This window comes from Gadus macrocephalus, chromosome 6 (assembly GCF_031168955.1).
Source record: "Gadus macrocephalus chromosome 6, ASM3116895v1".
NCBI classification, from domain to species: domain Eukaryota; kingdom Metazoa; phylum Chordata; class Actinopteri; order Gadiformes; family Gadidae; genus Gadus; species Gadus macrocephalus.
This window is the reverse complement of record NC_082387.1, coordinates 5,633,364-5,652,524: the sequence shown is the minus strand read 5'-3', so window position 1 is coordinate 5,652,524 and position 19,161 is coordinate 5,633,364. Positions and strand designations below refer to the sequence as shown.

At 42.1% G+C, this 19,161-nt stretch overlaps 1 protein-coding gene across 1 annotated transcript; it reads right to left on the bottom strand.

The window, feature by feature from the left end:
- Positions 1 to 5,374: 5,374 nt before the first annotated feature.
- On the bottom strand, positions 5,375 to 15,511 carry LOC132458731 (metalloreductase STEAP4-like). The gene is made up of 9 exons (XM_060053006.1): positions 15,194 to 15,511; positions 14,985 to 15,092; positions 10,138 to 10,208; positions 9,524 to 9,608; positions 7,784 to 8,062; positions 7,582 to 7,676; positions 7,303 to 7,456; positions 7,028 to 7,198; positions 5,375 to 5,657 (listed from the first exon to the last, which is right to left on the bottom strand). Exons 1-9 carry the CDS (start codon positions 15,389 to 15,391, stop codon positions 5,394 to 5,396), a joined length of 1,425 nt encoding a protein of 474 aa, XP_059908989.1. The 5' UTR covers positions 15,392 to 15,511; the 3' UTR covers positions 5,375 to 5,393.
- Positions 15,512 to 19,161: the final 3,650 nt, after the last annotated feature.

Here is a 19,161-nt window from a genome sequence, read left to right as displayed (position 1 = left end):
TCTTTCCCCCCGCCCCCCCGTCAACAACTCTTCCCCCCCCCCCCCCCCTGTCAACAAACTCGGGGGAGGGGGCCATCAGGACCTATATAGGGCCCAGAATTCCGTGCTACGCCCCTGTGTGTGCCTATGTGCGTTTGTGTGTGTAGGTGTGTGTGCACACACAAAATAACCCAAATATCAAATGTTGTGATAAATCACGAAAACTGTCTAACTTGGAAAAACCGTCCCATCTGTTAGATGTGTTGATAGCAGTAACAGTATTCTAATGTTCCCATATAGCCACGATAATATGTTCAAATTGTCTTTTATGTCTCTGCTTTATTACAAATTTGACTCAGGATTACAATTGTCAAAACATCAACAAGTTAAATAGCTAAAATGAAAGCCACTATAAATAAAATAAGCAATTTTACATTCAAAATAATTCTGGATGCGGGGTCTGATTGTGAATACAAAATGATTTCCTCTTCCAGATCTTACAGAGCAGTGTCCAGCTGACTCTGCTAATTGTACCAGAAGTCAATTACCTGTTCTCTTGGTAGAGAAAGATAAAAGAAAAACAAACAAAGAAACATAAATGATGATGATATTTGGTGTTGTTTTACTTATTGGTGAAAATATACGTGAAGGGAGCAGTATATAGTGTGAGGATAGCACTCCTTCATATGAAGGGTCAACCTACATCTACAGCACCTGCATACAATTGGGGGGTGGAAATTGCATGTTAACATATATTTATAGAAAATAGATAGTATGATGATTAATATATATACAGTTGTAAGAATAAGTTTATGCACCCATGCTAAAGTTGACTAAAAATAGGAATAATAAATCACCTTTTGGAAATCAATCTTAATGCCTTGATTAAACAAATGAAGAAAAATCCAACCTTTTAGGCCACCAATTTTCTTTGTGAATGAATAATGTATTGTAAATAAATAAATGTTCTTCAATCAAATACAGGGTGCATAAGTATAGGAACCCCTATGTTAAATTCCCATAGAGGCAGGCAGATTTGTATTTTTAAAGGACATTTATTTCATGGATCCAGGATAATATGCATCCTGATAAAGTCACCCAGGCCTTTGGAATTAAAATAGCCCCACATCACATAGCCTTCACCATACCTAGAGATTGGCATGGTTTTATTTCAGTTAGCCTATTAGGTTGGATTTGCATTGAGAAATCATTAGGCTAACTGAAAATAACCATGCCAATCCCTAGGCATGGTGAAGGGTATGTGAAGATGTGAGGCTATTTTAATTCCAAAGGCCTCAAAAAAAAGGAAAAATCTGGATTCTTCCTCATTTGTTAAATTAAGGCAATAAACGGGACATATTATGAAAAACAACACTTTTCCTGGGATTTGGGGGTGTTGTTTTGGGTCTCTGGTGCTCTAACACTCATACAAACTTTGAAAAAAGTCTACATGATATTTGAGTGAGATATGCATTTCTGAATGTTGTCAGTTACCATCGAGCGAGTCAGTTTCAGCGCCCCCTCCTACATAGGAAGGGGGCAAAGTTGAATATTACCTCCCACTTCCCCACTCCCCTCCAATCAGAGCATAGCTAAGATTTTGTGGACCAGTGGACGAGCAGCTCTGGCAGGGGGAACTCGGCCCCAGCTGAGCTCCAGGAGTAGAATCCCTTTCTCTGCCGGACTGCCTCCCCCTGCCGGACGGCTTCAACGGCAGCAGTCCGGCAGCTCCAGCTCCGAAGCTTCCGGCCGAAGCTTCGGCTGCACCGCAGCTCTGGCACAGGGCGCTCGCGGCAGTCCGGCAGCTCAACTCCCGGAGTACAATCCCTTTCTCCTCCATGTCGCAGTTCATGGACTTCAGAGAGTCAAGGCCAAAGTTCCTTTCCCCCAATTCTTCTCAATCATGGCCGAGATATCCCCCACTACGAGTCTTTACTTGTTGTGGAAGTGCCGGAGACGTCAGACGCAGTCTTTATGATTCATAATATCATCCGGGCGTACATTGCTTTTGGCCGTGATATTAGATATAATATTATATAAAGACCCATACATAATATTATTATTATTATTATATTATATAGATATAGAGCTCCTGGAGTCCGCAAACGGCAACAATCCCTTCTCCTCCATGCTGTGGTTAAGTCTGACAGCTCATTGGTCAATGGGCAGAAGCTCATTTGCATTAAAGCTACAGACACCAGAAACAGCGTATTTTGAAAGGACTGAAACAGAGGGAAACAGGGGTAGGTGAGATTTTTTTTCCCAAAAGCTATATCCAGCAAACAACTTCGAAAACATGTTTTCTGGAACTCAAATACTGTTTACTTGTTGTGCAAACACCATAATATGTCTTCTTTAAGATCAATTTCTTACCTTATTCTTACCACTGTATATATATATATATATATATATATATATATATATATATATATATATATATTAGTGCTGTCAAGCGATTAAAATATTTAATCACGACTCACGATTAATTGTGAGTTACGATTAATCACAATTTTTCTTCTATGCTAAATATCCCTTGATTTCTTTGTCCCATTAATTTGTCTCATTTTAATGCTCTTATCAACATGGTGAAGGGCATCGGTTTGCCTTGTGCAAATGTTTTTTTCTTGATAACAACATTGGCATATACTGATCAAAACAGGACGATACAAAAAAAAAAGCCTATAGTGCAATTAAACGATGAACATACAAACATACTGCCTTGAACATAGAAGTCGGGCTACTGCTTTTGAGCCAAAGAAAAAAAAAAAAAAAAGGTTTGCGTTAACGCTGTTAATAACGCGTTTAACTGACAGCACTAATATATATATATATATATATATATATATATATATATATTAGAGCTGTCAAGCGATTAAAATATTTAATCGTATCCCTTGATTTTTTTGTCCCATAATTCTTCTCATTTTAATGCTCTTATCAACATGGTGAAGTGCATCGGCTTGCCTTGTGCAAATGATTTTTTATTGATAACAACATTGGCATATACTGATCAAAACAGGACGATACAAAAAAAGAGCCTATAGTGCAATTAAACGACTGCTTTGAACAAATGTCATTTGAACATAGCAGTCAGGCTACTGCTTCTTTGTTTTGAGCCAAAAAAATAAATAATGTTTTTTTTTTTTTTTTTTATAAAACAATTGCGTTAATCGCGCGATAAATTTTTTAACGCCGTTAAAATTGGTTTGCGTTAACGCCGTTAATAACGCGTTTAACTGACAGCTCTAATATATATATATATATGTAGGGTACTGGACTCAAAACTCAGCATGATCAAGTTCATCCAAGAGAAGTGCAGAGCTAGTTACTTCCATCTCCGTAATCTAGGAAGGATTAAGCGCTCACTGAGTATTGACATGAGAATCAAGCATGTACACAACATGATACTGTCGAAACTTGATTACTGCAACAGTCTCCTTGCACTGACTCCTAAATGTCATCTAAAGAAACTGCAAAAGGTTGAAAATGCAGCTGTTCGCCTCATCTATGACGTTCCTAAGAAGTGCTCCACCTCCAAGTTCCTTAAGAAAGCCCACTTTCTCCCCATCGAAGATCGGATAGATTTTAAACTCAGTTTGCTAATGTTCAATGTTGTCTCTGGAAAAAGTCCATGTTATATTGCGGAAAGCTTTTCTATGTATAGCCCTACTAGAGAACTAAGAGTTGGAAGGGATGATCTTAATATTGTTTACGAAAAAAAGAAATGTAAAGATATCTTTAACGCAATGACTTCTAAATGGAACGATCTACCTATAAATGTAAGAAACTCTGTAAATTAGACTATGTAAAGTAGACTAAAATATGGAAGCCCGTTTCCGCCACGTAAACGAAAAAAAATGCAGGTCACAACTCATTATTTTGAGATAGTATCTCATTATTTTGAGATAGTATCTCGTTATTTTGAGATAGTATCTCGTTATTTTGAGATAGTATCTCGTTATTTTTACATAGTATCTCATTATTTTGAGATAGTATCTCATTATTTTGAGATACTATCTCATTATAATGAGATACTATCTCATTATTTTGAGATAACTTCTCAACAGGACCAGACCAGTCATTGTAGCCTAATTGTAGCTTATCCATAGGTGCTACATATAGCCTATTATTACAGTAGATTAGCTGGAGATGATGAACTCGATTATTAAAGATTATTTCAGACGGAGGTATACAAATGCTGAAATTTTGGCTCGATTATCTATGGAGCACAACATAAACATTAGTAAAAGAACTCTAGAAAGAGTGCTTCATAGGAATCAGCTGTGGCGAAGACGCAATAAGGCGGACATCGGAGAAGTAGCCGATTTCATACATCGCCAATTACAGTCCTCTGGCCAACAACATGGCTACAGGTGGATGCAACAGAAGTGTTGGATGGCAGGGATCATCACGGACAGAGAGACCGTTCGTCTCTTGCTGCGTCAAATGGATGGTGGTGGCGTGGATCTCCGTGCACGGCACCGTCTGAGACGTAGAGTCTATGTCAGTCGTGGCCCGAATTATGTGTGGCACATAGATGGATATGACAAATTGAAGCCGTATGGGATATGCATCAGTGGTTGCATTGATGGGTTCTCGCGAAAGATGATCTGGCTAAACACCCACTCAACTAACAGCGACCCACGTCTTATAGCGGGGTATTTCATTGATTCAGTGATGCAGCATGGTCGCCCATTGAAAGTGAGATTGGATCACGGGACGGAGAACACACACATTGCCGCAATGCAAAGTTTTATGCACGGCAGTGAAAACGGCATTTCCCCAGACTGTGTCACTCTAGGTCCAAGCACGGGGAACCAACGTATTGAATGCTGGTGGTGTACTTTGCGGAGTAATTATCTCAAAATAATGAGATAATTATGTCAAAATAATGAGATACTATTTCAAAATAATGAGATGCTATCTCAAAATAATGAGATGTTATCTCAAAATAATGAGATAACTATGCCAAAATAACGAGATACTATCTCAAAATAATGAGATCATATGTCAAAATAATGAGTTATGACCTGCATTTTTTTTTCTTTTACCTGGCGGAAACGGGCTTCCATACTAAAAGGACGTCTTTTCGAGAGAGCTTTTTCTAATATTTAACTCGAACTATTTAACTTCTTTATATTTATTTCTTATATATTTTTTACCCAAAATTAAAAAAAAAAAAAAAAAAAAAAAAAAAAGCTGATCTCGACCTGGTTATATTTTTGGACCCCAGCAACCGATGACACGCGACACAAAAAATAAATAAAAATAACACTTTCAGGTACAGACCGCTTTGAGCTCGGTTTTTATCCCTTCGGGATGGAAGCCATATGAGAAAGAAAGCGGTATATAAATACCGAGGATTGATTGATTGATTGATTGATTGATATATATGTATATTATCAATCCATCACTCAGAGAGTAGTGGTCCTGAGGCTGGCCCTCCCCTCTTCCGGCCCCGTCCTCTCCCAGCCCTGCCGTATGCGGCCCAGGCTCCGGTCCACGCAGGGCAGCACCATCAGCAGCTTGAGGACCAGGACCACGGAGGGTACCACCAGACACAGCATGTAGCCCGGCGGGGTCCACCACTTGTAGGTGGAGGGCTTCAGGAACTTGTTCCAGCCATATATGTATCCATGGGCCGTGCATACGATAAGAGTAAGGTGACCGAGCTTGGACTGAGAGAGGGGAAGACATTAAAGGTGATACATTAAGTAACAGTGCCGATGTACAAATCACCAGCGTTCAACCCACAGGAAAATGATTGATACTTCTACATGTGGTGGAATCTTCTTGTGATTAACTAGACTATGAAAGGATTTAATCGTGTTTGCCACTTCTCCAGAATAATTGTTTTTTTAGCACCAGCATTGGCCTCTTAAGCAGTGCTGTTATGAATTACTTGTATAATGTGATTGATTTAATTTACTTTTAGAGTTTAAATTATGCTTTTCCTGGGAGACACCGAAAACAAGCACTAGGGTACAATAAAGGCACACTGGTATTAATGTGTTGGAGGTATTGAACTCCACTCCCTCAGTAGTAATCAGTGTTTACCATTGATCCAATTACTAACAGCTGATCCTTGTGACTCAGCTTTTCTTTTACATATTACAATGATCTTCTGCCAAAATGTGTGAGCACATAACCACAATCGTGCACACTTGAATTAATAAGTGGCTCACACATGGTGCTATCTGTAATCTGTCCTTCACAACCAAACTTTATCATCTATAATTGGGTGATAAAAAAATAGCTCAACCTTAACACTCTATTGTGTGTAATCAATGCATTAACCATTTCCTCTCCCCCTTTATTTATTTCCATATTCTAGTGTCACATAGGGCTACGTGCAACTTGAAAGCCATACGGACTCCTACTATTTATTTTACTGCCCTGCTTTTAAAGCCCAATTGACACCCTTGCCTGCAGGTCTGACCTTCCCACAAACAGACCAGTGACCTGTATTAATAGTTGTCTCTCTCTGGGGCTTTTCTACACTAGTATCATAATTCTATTTTATGAATACTTTAACATTTAAAGTACAGGGCTAAAGTTAGCCAGTCTTGCATGGTGCGGGCCCGCCTTGGACACTCAGTTAACTAGACTCCTGGGACACATATAAGGAGGATGACATATTGGATTTACCATGTTTTAACGACTCTGCTGAAAGACGTACCGCAAGAATCCTTAAGTCTCGTGGACAAAGGTTTTACTGATAATATGTTCATGGGGTTGATATGCAGTTCCATATTCTCAAAGTTGAACGCACACACTGACACACTTCCACAAAGAAGTTTGGCGTTTCCTTAATCGCTTCTTTGTACACCGTAAACAATCCAGATACAAAAAATGAAATCCGGATCTATGAGTGAAAGGAGTGAGTTGACGCTTTAGTGTTCACAATCGAGAATTTTCTGTGTTTGGATGGAGCCAATAGGTCTGATGGCTGCGTGGAAGACCTTCCGTTGATTATTCTGGCTGTGTTGGCAAAAAGTGAATGAATGGATAAATGCAGCACTAGTTGGCGAGGGTATGTTAAGCTAACCTGGACGAAGGTGAACTCTCTCCAGCTGAGGGAGCCCCCCACAGACGGGAGGGAGGTCAATCCCAGCAGGAAGTACAGGAAGAAGCCCATGATGCCGAGCACGAAGAAGGAGTCTGTGGCCCAGGCCTCGGTGTTATCAAAGTAGAACGGGGTGCTTTTGTTGTCCTTCATCTGGGGAAGGAATGAGAAACGATCAACCTCGAACCCGAAGACTGAGGTGGCTCTCTTGCCTGGGGAAAGACAGGGTCATGGCCAACCTACGAAAGTATGCCTACCTCATCCACCACCGTTGAGATGAGTTTATGTCTGACAGCGTAACGTATGGGGATGATGAATGTATAGAGCACATGCAGGAAGGCTAAGGCCAGTGCCAAAAGGCCCAGCTGCTTCCTACACAGCATCCAGCGGTCCAGCCAATCAGGGAAGCGACTGCAAGTCCACATTTCTTCATTGTTATTTTTTTCATTCCCTAAAACCCAATGTGAATGACAGGTCTAAACTAAGCTCACTGTGGCTCAGCTATTGAAGGTTATCTTCAGTCTGTGCTCGCTGACCTGTACTTGGTTCCTCTATACAGCTGAAGGATGGCAGCCATTACGCCTGGCAGGTAGCACAGAGACAACATGATCAGAGATACGATGGGGAACACCTGCATGAACACACAGGTTATAGAATTGTAACACATGGAGCTGGAGTAGAAGCAACACGTATACTACGGAGGGCCTTCTGGTCCAGATGGTGTTTGGATGTTTCTACCTTGTTGGCCAGGGACACCATGATCCTAAAGGAGATGTCCTTGTCCTGCTCCACATAGGCATAGATAATGTCTCTGATGAGCAGGTAGAAGAAGAAGAAGGCGGTGAGGCCGGTGGTGATGCAGAGAGGTAGCCTCCACTCGGGGAACAGCTGCAGGGGGAAGTCCTCCACCTCCCTGGCGGCTGACAGACTGCCTCTGTCCAGGACGCTGAGGCCCAGCCTGGTAGCCAGCTCTCTGACCGCCTGCTTGGCCTCAGCACTGTCCCCACACAGGAACACCTGGAGATGGGAGGTGGGGATGTTAGTTTCCAGGTGTACTGTACTCATTTGCTTACATCCTGAATGGGCAAAGTTAATAGATGTGTTCCCCCTATTCAGGGTCAAACTGTTTTGCCATCTTTCTATCATTCAATATATCCTTTCTGATAACAGAACATAATAACCTTTTTTTACACGTTTGCTACTTTGTGCTTCCATGGCGATTAATTAGATCACTATAATAAGATTGGTATCAATTAGATGGGTGTTCCTCAAGTATATACAAAATAAACAGTACATTCATGCGTCCTGTATATAAATTTAACAAACATGAACTCCTCTTTTCCAAAGCTCAATGGATTGAGCCTTGCATACCTCACTCTCGGATAGGTTGTTAAAGATATTATAATAATAAACCCAATAACAACATCAGCAGCAGCAGAAGTGGGACAACCGTTTGAAACACCTAGTCAGAAGGATTGAGTGTTTTTTTTCCACCAGGTGTGTGTGGAAATTGGCTGGGCAGCAAGCTATGTCTACCTACATTACTGCAGCAGTAACAGCAGGGGACAGCCAACAGACTAAATCTCCATCTGAATGTAAATGTGACACAGCCCCAGACCCGCTGAGGATCTAATCAAATTGCTGGCCAGGGAATTGCACTCTCTTGCTAACACAGTTGTGCACACTCATACCTCCACTCCTTCCAACTCATGAAGGTGTGTGGGTACAAATGTCGCCTTCTGGTCTTCGGTCAAAGAATAGGATTCTATTGGAAATGGAGCACTGTTTGTGTGTGTGTGTGTGTGTGTGTGTGTGTGTGTGTGTGTGTGTGTGTGTGTGTGTGTGTGTGTGTGTGTGTGTGTGTGTTTGTATGAGCAGGTGAGTGTGTGCCTGTTTGTGTCTGTATGGGCATGTGCACATATGTGTAGGTATGTTCATGAAATGTATGAAAATGTGCGTGTTTCTGTAAATAGTACTTAGGCAGATTGAGGTTTGATCTCCTGAGATTTCATCTTGTTTGTGTTTCTCTTTATAGAAGATACTTGAAAGCTAAGGTAAATACTGGCTCGTCTTTGAAACATCTCAATGCCTGTTATTTGTTTACACAAGCATTCTCCTCATTTTCCTCTTCTGTGAAAAATGCTGTAGAATCAATAACCAAATCAGATTTTTTTAAATCTATTTCCCATCTTCTACAGTGTCCTGCGCCATTCAAATAACGGAAAGCCCTGGGAAACCCTTTGTTTGTACACCAAGGAAGGATGAAATCCCTTGATTGCGTCAGCAAACCTATTCACTTTGCAAAACATCTGCCAGCTCATCAGGGAGAGGATCAGTGGCTCTTTATCAACACCGTTATTGCTTTTTCTTTCTTCCAGTGATTTGAAAGCATCCTTTAAGGCATCATAAAAAAACAGTCTGGAGGAAGGGGAAAGGCAGCATATTTTTATAGATTTCCTGCCTCTGCTCCTTCCTTACCTGTTTCCCAGCCAGGGGTCCGTTCAGCAGTACCCAGGCAGACAGCGTGTTCAGGCCCTTCACCACCAGGGCTCCGGGGACCAGCCTACAGGGGGTGGGATGTCGGGTGGGGGGATGCACAACAAGCACTTTAGTTGCCATTGTCTCTCATGGTAGCTGTACACATGGTGACAGACGATGGGCTCAACACTGGTCTACACTAGATGTCCATATTTCGTTGACTTGAAGATGAGTAATGAACAGTGGCGGTTTTTAGGCACAGGCGAACCGGGCAGTCGCCCGGGGCGCCATTCTTTCATGACACGTGGGGGGCGCCACGAGCAGCTAAAAAAACCCCTGTATATCTTGTATCTGAATTAGAGAACGTTGACATTTAGTTTTTAGAAATTACCTTTTTTAAATGGTTGAACTTGAAATGCCATTTTTTAATTTCAAAGTGGTGAATTCAAAACGAATCAAATTTAGATAACCTTGTTCTCATAGTAAAGTATTTGAATGTTATGAATTCATGGCATGTACATTTCCATATACAAATGCAGTTGCTTTTAAGATTCCACATTATGGCAGTGATTTGCTTCCATGGAAAAGGTGTGTGTATTCAAATAGGCTATTACCTTTGCAGGTACTCAGCATTGGTATCCGGGTACATGTCCTTTTTCTGGTTATTACTGAGGTCTACAAACACCTGCTCGGACACATTCATATGCATACTGATTATAGTTTGTACATATTATCTATATATTAGGGATGGGAAATTAAAGCAAAATTCTGGATAGATTGCGCTCTGAATATATTCTGTTTAAATTTGTAAGTCAGAAAAGTATATTGGGAAATTTCCTGGCATGTAAAAACAAACCAGAATGGTCTGGGATGATAACCACCAAACAATCTTTGTCGCAATTATACTCTTTAGACAACAGAGGGCGTATTCAACGCTGTATTGGTGATGCAAAGTTGTGATTCTATTTCGGACTTTCTGGATTTTACGAACTGTTAGATTTCAGCTTATTTCTAAACTGTTCGGACAGACTCTGCGTTGTGTATTTTCAGTCGTAGTAGTAATTCTTGAAGTCGAAGTCAAAGCAGCTTGACAGGTTGGATTAGAGGGTTGAATAGATGGTTTATTCCAGGATGTAATACAGCGAGATACAGACTTAGGTTGAATAATCTATAGTGGACCCGGTGGTCGATGACTTGTTCCTTGGCTGTCGAACCCTCTTCTCGTCGAACCAAAGGGTTGGGGCGAGTATTATACAAAAAGGGGATATATGAATAACACGAAAACAGACGCACTCTCAGCATTGATAAGGTATCTGGCCCTGGCTATGTCCCGGAGGACCAGGTCGGTTCAACCTTGTTGAGACATAACAATGGCAGAACACCTTGTATCAGTATGAGAGGCCCTGTCCTGTCCCTAGACTAGAAATGTGAACAACAGAGAGACACTAAAATACACCAACATTCTACAGAACAAATCTTTTGGATTATAAGGATATATTGGATTCTCCTTGCAGAAACGGATTGTTCATACCGGATATCAGAAGTAATGCGCATGTGCAAATCCAAGAACAAATAAATGAAATTAACGCTCCACTCACAGATTTGAATCGTACATACACAAGAGATTTGTTATTTTTTAACAAAACGTTCATGAATCACATTTCTACGTTGCATGCAACAGGCCTGCAACCAGAACTGTAGAGACAAACGCTACAACTTGAAGATGGCTGCAAGCAGGAATCCTTCATCAGATGTAATACAGACAGAAAAAACTCCAGTTATGCTCAAGTCACATGTTTGGCAATGCTTCGGCTTTCTAGTGAAATATGAGAACAACAAATGAGTTTTGACAAGACAAAGACAATTTGTAAGTTGTGGAAGGCTATAAAACCCTACACAGCGGCCAACGCCTCAAACATGACTGTTCATCTTCAACAGTACCAGAAGTCCCATTGGGCCGAAGAACGTTACAGAAGACATTTGCAATAGCCTTACCACAATCAAGTCAAAAAGCCACAGAAATAACAAAGCTATTTGGAATTTCACAGCCCGTGACTTGCAGTCGTTTTCTGTTGTAGGAAACGATGGCTTCAGGCTTTTACTCAATACACTGGAGCCAAAATACCACATCCCATCAGAAAAACACTTTTCTAGTTTTGTCATACTGAATATCTACAAAGAACCGAGGGGACATGTTGTGAAGTGCTTGAAAGGAGCTAATTGTATTTTTTGCTTTAGAGTAGGCTGGATTAGCCATGCTACACAGGGCCATATCTCGATCACTGAGCATATCATACGTAAGTGGGAGATGGCTAGCTATCGCCTGCAGACTCACCTTTTATTTGAGTTGCACACCTGAGTTAACAGCCTGGGAACAAGACAAATCTCACAAGCTCATATTTCATATGGTCTGCAAATAGGTCTGACCTCGCTCCGATCCCAAAATAATTCTGCCCGGTCTGAAGCAGACCGAGCCATCACAATCGTTTATCTAACATTAGGCAGGATAAATACGATGACGTGCATGCACGCCAAAAAGGCATTTCAACAATAACAACAGAGGAGGCTGCCGCAGCGGTCTTTTGCTTCCGGTATCAGGACAGTATTAAATAAACTGGATGGTACATTTTCACCAAAAAAAGGACTGCACTCAAAGCTTTTGTTGACATCCTTTTGTCGCTCAATGCTTTGTCACACGTTTTGTTGCTATGATCGGTTGTATGCTTGTCCAATTGCGTCTAAAATGAATGGGGAGGTTAAACGTGGGTGAAGTGCAAAAACAGGCAGCACTGGAATGGGACTTAAAGGGGCAAATTCTCAACACTTCAGTTGTAACAGACTAATCATGATGGACTTTGTATGATATGCTCGAAAGCTATCTGGAACCATAGTTACGAGGCAACGCCAGATACATTGACACAATCAATGTCTGTGATATATATCAGATGCGGAGGATATCGTCAAGGTGCTGAAACCACTAAAGACTGCTACTGCAGTTGTGTGTGACCAGAAGCAGCCCACTATATCACTGATTGTGACACTCGTGTGCATGATCGATAAGGGCATTTCCCCCCATGATGGGGATCCCCAATCGTAGCGAGTTTGAGGAGAACCATTCTGAAAGACATCTCCGGTCAGTACTCTGCTGAGGTGTATAAAGAAGGTCCTCTGGTTGGCACAGCCCTACACCTGCAATTCAAGAGTCTTCCCCAACTAGAAGAGAACCAAAGAGTATATGCCCCATTCACTTCCACTGGCTGCAATGGCCATATTTCGGGCATTATCCATTACAATTGCACTGTTGTGAACTTGCCTCTTCAAGTCCTATTCCATTGCTGCCTGTTTTAGGACTTCACCCACGTTGACTCCTATAATGGGTGAGGCTGCAGAACATAGCTAGACATCTCCTGTTACATATGAAATGCTCTGTGATGGTGATATAGACTTGTGTAGTGAATCATTTCTGTAAAGTTCTTTGACCCAATGGCAATTTTCAATTTTCTTTCTTTAATCTGGGTACTCTTGAAGATGACCAGTCATGTTGGAGGTTTTGGCTGCTGTGTAGGGTTTTATAGCCTTGCCTTAGCCTTGGTAGAGGTGTTGCTGTGTCTCTACAACAGAGACAATGCAGCAATATCAACATGAGTAGTTCTAACTGGAGTGATAGGGAAATCCGCGAGCTGCTGACCATCATGGGAGAGAAGGTGATGCAGTGGCATTTACCAAAGACGTTGAAAGATGGTGCGATCAACGAGAAAGAGGCAGAGGAACGTTCCTTGCGTGCCAAGCTGCGACCGAACCGGCTTGGCAGTGTGAAAAGGCCTTGTGACTAAGGTATTTTGGTGGTGTCATCACAGATAATTATGTTTTGCATTTAAATACTTTGAACTTTCGTGATACTCTATTTTGTATTACGAAATGGATCAATATTTCTTTAGATCCTGATATACTGAATTTCAATTAATTTTGCCATCCATAATATATATATTTATTCGGGCTGTCAAGCGATTAAAATATTTAATCACGATTAATCACATTAATGCCATAGTAAACTCGCGATTAATCGTTATTTTTTTTTATATGCTAAATATCCCTTGAATTCTTTGTCCCATTAATTTTTCTCATTTTAATGCTCTTATCAACATGGAGAAGTGCATCGGCTTGCCTTGTGCAAATGTTTTTTTATTGATAACAACATTGGCATATACTGATCAAAACAGGACGGTACAAAAAAATGCAATTTAACGATGAACATACAAAGATATGCCTTGAACATAGCAGTCAGGCTACTGCTTCTTTGTTTTGAGCCCAAAAAGTTTTATTTTTTAAAAAATAATAATTTGCGTTAATCGCGTGTTAAAAATATTAACGCCGTTAAAATTGGTTTGCGTTAACGTTGTTAATAACGCGTTTAACTGACATCTCTAATATTTATATATATATTAGTGCTGTCAGTTTAACGCGTTATTAACGGCGTTAACGCAAACCTATTTTAACTCTGTTTATCGCGCGATTAACGCTCTTTTGGCTTGGCAAACGTAGACGTTTTTTCACCTGCTGTCTATAGCAACAACTAGTCACGTTAGAAAAACTACACACCATACCGGATCTACACCGGAAACAAAACAAGCACGCCGCACAAACTTGTTGTGGCAAGCAAGTACCAATCGCAGTTCAAGGCCCACCTGGGATGTACCACTCCGGGAGGGGCCGCTCAGTTACTCCCCTCTACACAACATCGACTTGGTTGCGACGTTGACTGTTTGTGAGAGGTTTGCGGACGCACAGCTCAGGCTGCCGGACGGCGCTGCAAGGAACTTTTATAAACGCAATATTGTTATCCCGCAGTAATCAGCCCGACAGCCCCGAACCGTTGACAACCCAACGGGGATTCTCCCGACTCTCCCGATTAACACTCCGCCACGTGTGTGTGTGTAGGCGTTATTAATAGCCTGGTAATGTGTATAGGCCTACGTACGGTAGGAATATTCAGACTGGTTTAAATAATAAATGTTATAGTATTTCCCATCTTTCCTGTAGGCCTACCACTGTCATGCACCTACCCGATGTCTCTCTTCTTATATCCATCTTCTGAAATATATTTTATCACTGTCCTTCTCAACACTCTCTGATCTCACTAAAAGGCTAGCAGCACGAAATCAAGGGATATTTAGAATAGAAAAAAATGAGAGCTCTAATATATATAAAATATATATAGATACATCAGATGTAATTAATCATCTAAATTCAACAGAAACCAGCTAGAGATTGCTGATAATGTAAAATGTAGATTCATCCATAATATGGAAAGCAGAGCGTAGCACAATACAGCATGGCTCACATCCTAGCTGCATGGTATCGATCAACCCCATCCCTCCATAGCATAGCTTACAACGCTGCATAGATCAATGAGGCAGAAAGGACTGCTAGGTTACATAAACCTCATAATGAACATGTTTACCTTCCCCTTGAGCTGTGGTGCCAGTGTCTCCAGGAAATCATAATGTTCTCTGTGAACACAAATGAAGATAAGACTGGCTAACTGGGCAGCTTCTGTGTGACTCAGAACCTAAACAAACAAATAGAGAAGCACACACACATACACAAGACGTTATTTCTTTGTTTGAATTCATATAGATATGAAGAAAAGGGAGGTGACCCAGTGCGTACCTGAGCCCCCGGGGGCAGGGGGCCACAGCTGTGGGGCCTGCGGCTGCCGTACACCACCCTGTAGCCCGTCTGGAGCAGCCGCTGGCCCAGAGAGCGACCCAGGTCCCCCGTCCCAAAGATACACAACAGCTCTCGCTCCGGGGGTGGCTCCAGGCCCAGAGGACGCAGAGACATGCCTGGTTTCACCTCAGTGGCCATGGCGGTTGTGTGCGTGTGCCGTTGTCCCACGCAGTATTTATGTGGTCAGAGGGACCCACTGAGGGAATAGTTTGCCCTGTGTCAATGTCCAGATGCAGAGCATGTGCGTGTGCGCATGAGTGTGCAGAAATAGGTGAGTAAGTTCCTGTGTGTTACTGGGAGTGTGTGTATTTTTGTGTGTGAGTGTATGTGCGTGTGGCATGTTTTTCATTATATCTGATAACATTGGTTTATTACACTTGTTATCTGTGTTCCATACAAAACAAGGTGGGGTTGTGTGTAATGGAGTGTTTGACTTATCGTGACTCAATGACTCTTCGTCTCTGTAGCCGAGAAAGACTCCTTTCACAAGTATACAGTGGCAGGAACAGCACCATTTATTCATTGAGCAGACAGTATACAGTCATACACCACAACACCATTTGCTAACATCACAACAACAGAGCTACAGCAAAGTCGCCAAAATATTCACACAAGCGGTAAGTTATCTCGAGCGCTCTCAACGCTGTGGGGGATTGAAGACAGGAAATGGCCAAGCACCTGTCCTGTAAATCGGCCCCTCACCTGGGCCAAAGACCCTATGGACCATCTGATTGTACAGGTTGTCATATGAGGATCTTACGGCTCCCCTGTCCTGGGCCACCAATAAGTCAAGCAGGAGGACAATGGATGAGCGAATTGGGCCGCCTCCATGGGGCTCACAACAGGGAGCCCAATCGGTGGAGGTAGCGAGGTTGATTCTACCAGGATGGAGGAGGATGGTAAAAGTCCCATGAGGCAAACATTTTTTATTTGTTATCATCATTCATCTGACTCTTTATTTTTTCATAATCCACTTCCTAGCCCAATAAAATGCTGTCGGATGTTTTTTATGTCAAGAATTTTTTGAAGCTGACATTTTTCCCTGAAAATGTGCTTTTTGGTAATAGCGGATTTGCGTTGAGCAGGAAAGATAGTGATGATTAGATTGAAGCTCATCCCTGCAGGATTCATGGAGACCTTGAGATCATGTAACACCTTCAATGACATTGGCATAGACAGCACACACCCTCTTGTGTTGACAAGAAATAACCAGCAATAGATACAATACACACATACATACACACATAGTGTTGTGGTGTCAGCAGTCTGCTGTGTTTTCCTCCTCCTGGTCTGCCACTCCTCCTGTCTGTCTCACCTCACACCTGGCCCTCATCTACAATCAAGCTCACCTGGTCTTCATCCCCAATCAACCCCCTTCATAAACCCTTGGATTCCCTGCTGTCGGCGCCAGATCGTACTACGCACTACCGTGGTAACTATACGTGCCTGGCTCTAGTGTAACTTGCTACCTCGCTCTCTTTCTCAAGTCTCTTGTTGTTTTTGGACCACATCTAACTTTTGTTCCTCTGCCAGCAGTTACCCGGATCACTCACTCCAGCTCGCCCACCTCGCTCTTCCCCCGGCTCCCTCATCCACGACCTGCTTCCCACCTTGTTCAATAAACCCCTTTTTATCCCTTCAAAATCGTCTCTGTCTGCTCTTGGGTTCAGCATTGTCTATCATAACATATAGGCTTTGTGAATACAGGTCATACACAGGTCATACGCTTCCCTTACATAATGTTTACTATGTAACACAAGATGAGGACGGACTCTGATTTGAGGAATGAAGAATGGGTCTCTATAGGTCCAAGACTTGCTTTTAAACATGCTGTTAAATCTAGGGCTTGACATGGTTTAGAAGGCCAACAGTAAACCATTTAGACCAAACAGTGAATATTGGGCTGCATCCGGCATTGACAATAATTTATTTATTAGGCTCCTGAAAGTAAAATGAACAGAGGTGGAAAGTAAACCAGTAAAAATGCTACTTGATACTTAATAGTGCGCGGTTTCCCTTAGTGTCGGTGCATCGTCCATCGGTGCACATCCCACACCACAGACGTAACAAGACCAAAACGATGTAACAGACGGAGAAGAGGGGGAGACGCCGCAGAAAAACGGCGTTTAAGGGAGAACTATAGCGTAGCTCTGCACATTGGAGCGAAGTTAACATTCGTTATTTTCAGCATGTTATTGTTGTTTATTTGAAAGAAGAATGGTTTAACTGTCTGCTAATGACACTAATATGACATACGGTTCATCAGCTTTGCACAGGAACAGCTGGTAGGATGTCAGAGGGCTACTTCTTACTTCTGTGTGCCTCAAGTGTCAGCAAGTGTGTGTGTGTGTGTGTGTGTGTCTGTGTCTGTGTGCCTGCACGTGTGTATGCGTCCGTGAGTGTTTGTGTGTGTGTGTGTGCCCTGCGTGATCTTCAGCCCATCCTGAGTCTCATCAGTGAACAATAGAACCTGCAGGTTCACTCACCATTTAATGTCACAACCTGGACCCTAGCCACACAGAACATACTCCACACAAACACATGCCCCATCCACATCACAATACTGGGGTTTTGCTATAAATATCTATCTATATATATATATGTTAGTTATCTAGCTCTAAAAGCGACACATTACCTCCGTGCTTGTGCAGTCATGTCTATAACTACAGCATTAATGTCTACCTGAGGGGATTTCTCAGCAAAATGAGAAATCGTTTGAGCCCCCACCTTTAAGGCATTCATTCACTTGTAAGATTGTTAGAGGAGAGCCTGTGGCAGATCCACTCCAGTGACTCACATAGCTCTGGCTTTGGGGAATCACTCCTTATGGGTTTTATTTATATTGCTCATTGCACCTCCTCCCTTTTCTTCCCTCCTTCTCTTTGTTCTTCCTGTCTTGCCTGTTCGCTCCTTTTTCTCTCTCACATCTGTCTTTCTTTTCGTCTCTTTCCTTTGCCAAGATCAATACCTATCAAAATGTAGAAATCAATTCAATTAGGTTGAGAATAATGATTCCATCAGGAGGAGGTCTGGTGAGAGCTCTGTGTGCCAGGCCATCTGTTTGTCTGTCCTGGTTTCACACAGGATATTAAATGCTAAATGAGTATCGCTGTGGTCTCGAGGTAGCCCCCCCCCCCCCCCTCACACGCACGCACACACACACACACACACACACACACACACACACACACACACACACACACACACACACACACACACACACACACACACACACACACACACACACACACACACACACACACACACAATGTAGCACTTCAACACATTGGTAATTGGCACCTAACTTCTTGCAGCAGCCTTTAAAACTCACCAAAGATTTCAGAGCCATGTGTGAGTATTTGGGGAATAGTCTTTGTTCGGATCCCAGAAGATCTTGCGACATTTAACAGTGTGGTGCTCTGAGACATGTTTACGCCACATTCACGTGCTGAACAGCTACTTTTTAAATGTCAGCATAGAGAAACAGATTGCAGCGCCACTGAGAGAGTGGGCTCAAGTTGAGCGAGCATGTGCTGGAGCCTGCCTACACATTAAAACACACAATACACTTTCACCGTTCCACAACATTAAAACACAACGATACACTTTCACTGTTTCTACAGTCATGGCACTGGAGCCTGGAGCTGGAGCCTGCCTACACATTAAAACACACCGATACACTTTCACTGTACAGTCATGGTGCTAGAGCCTGCCTACACATTAAAACACACAATACACTTTCACTGTTCCACAACATTAAAACACACCGATACACTTTCACTGTTTCTACAGTCATGGCGCTGCTGAATGTTCCACAAAAAATAACTGCAGCACAATGAAAAATACAATTAGTTTTCTAGCAAGTAGAGATTTTATAATACAGGGTGTAGATTCTGCCCCACATTGCA

Excerpts from the sequence above, each read along its gene's own strand:
- LOC132458731 (XM_060053006.1), bottom strand. The coding sequence starts at position 15,391 with ATGGCCACTGAGGTGAAACCAGGCATGTCTCTGCGTCCTCTGGGCCTG. Across the intron at positions 15,093-15,193 it reads CCCTGCCCCCGGGGGCTCAG|GTTCTGAGTCACACAGAAGC; the intron begins GTACGCACTGGG and ends TTGTTTGTTTAG. Across the intron at positions 7,199-7,302 it reads TCTCAACGGTGGTGGATGAG|ATGAAGGACAACAAAAGCAC; the intron begins GTAGGCATACTT and ends TTCCTTCCCCAG.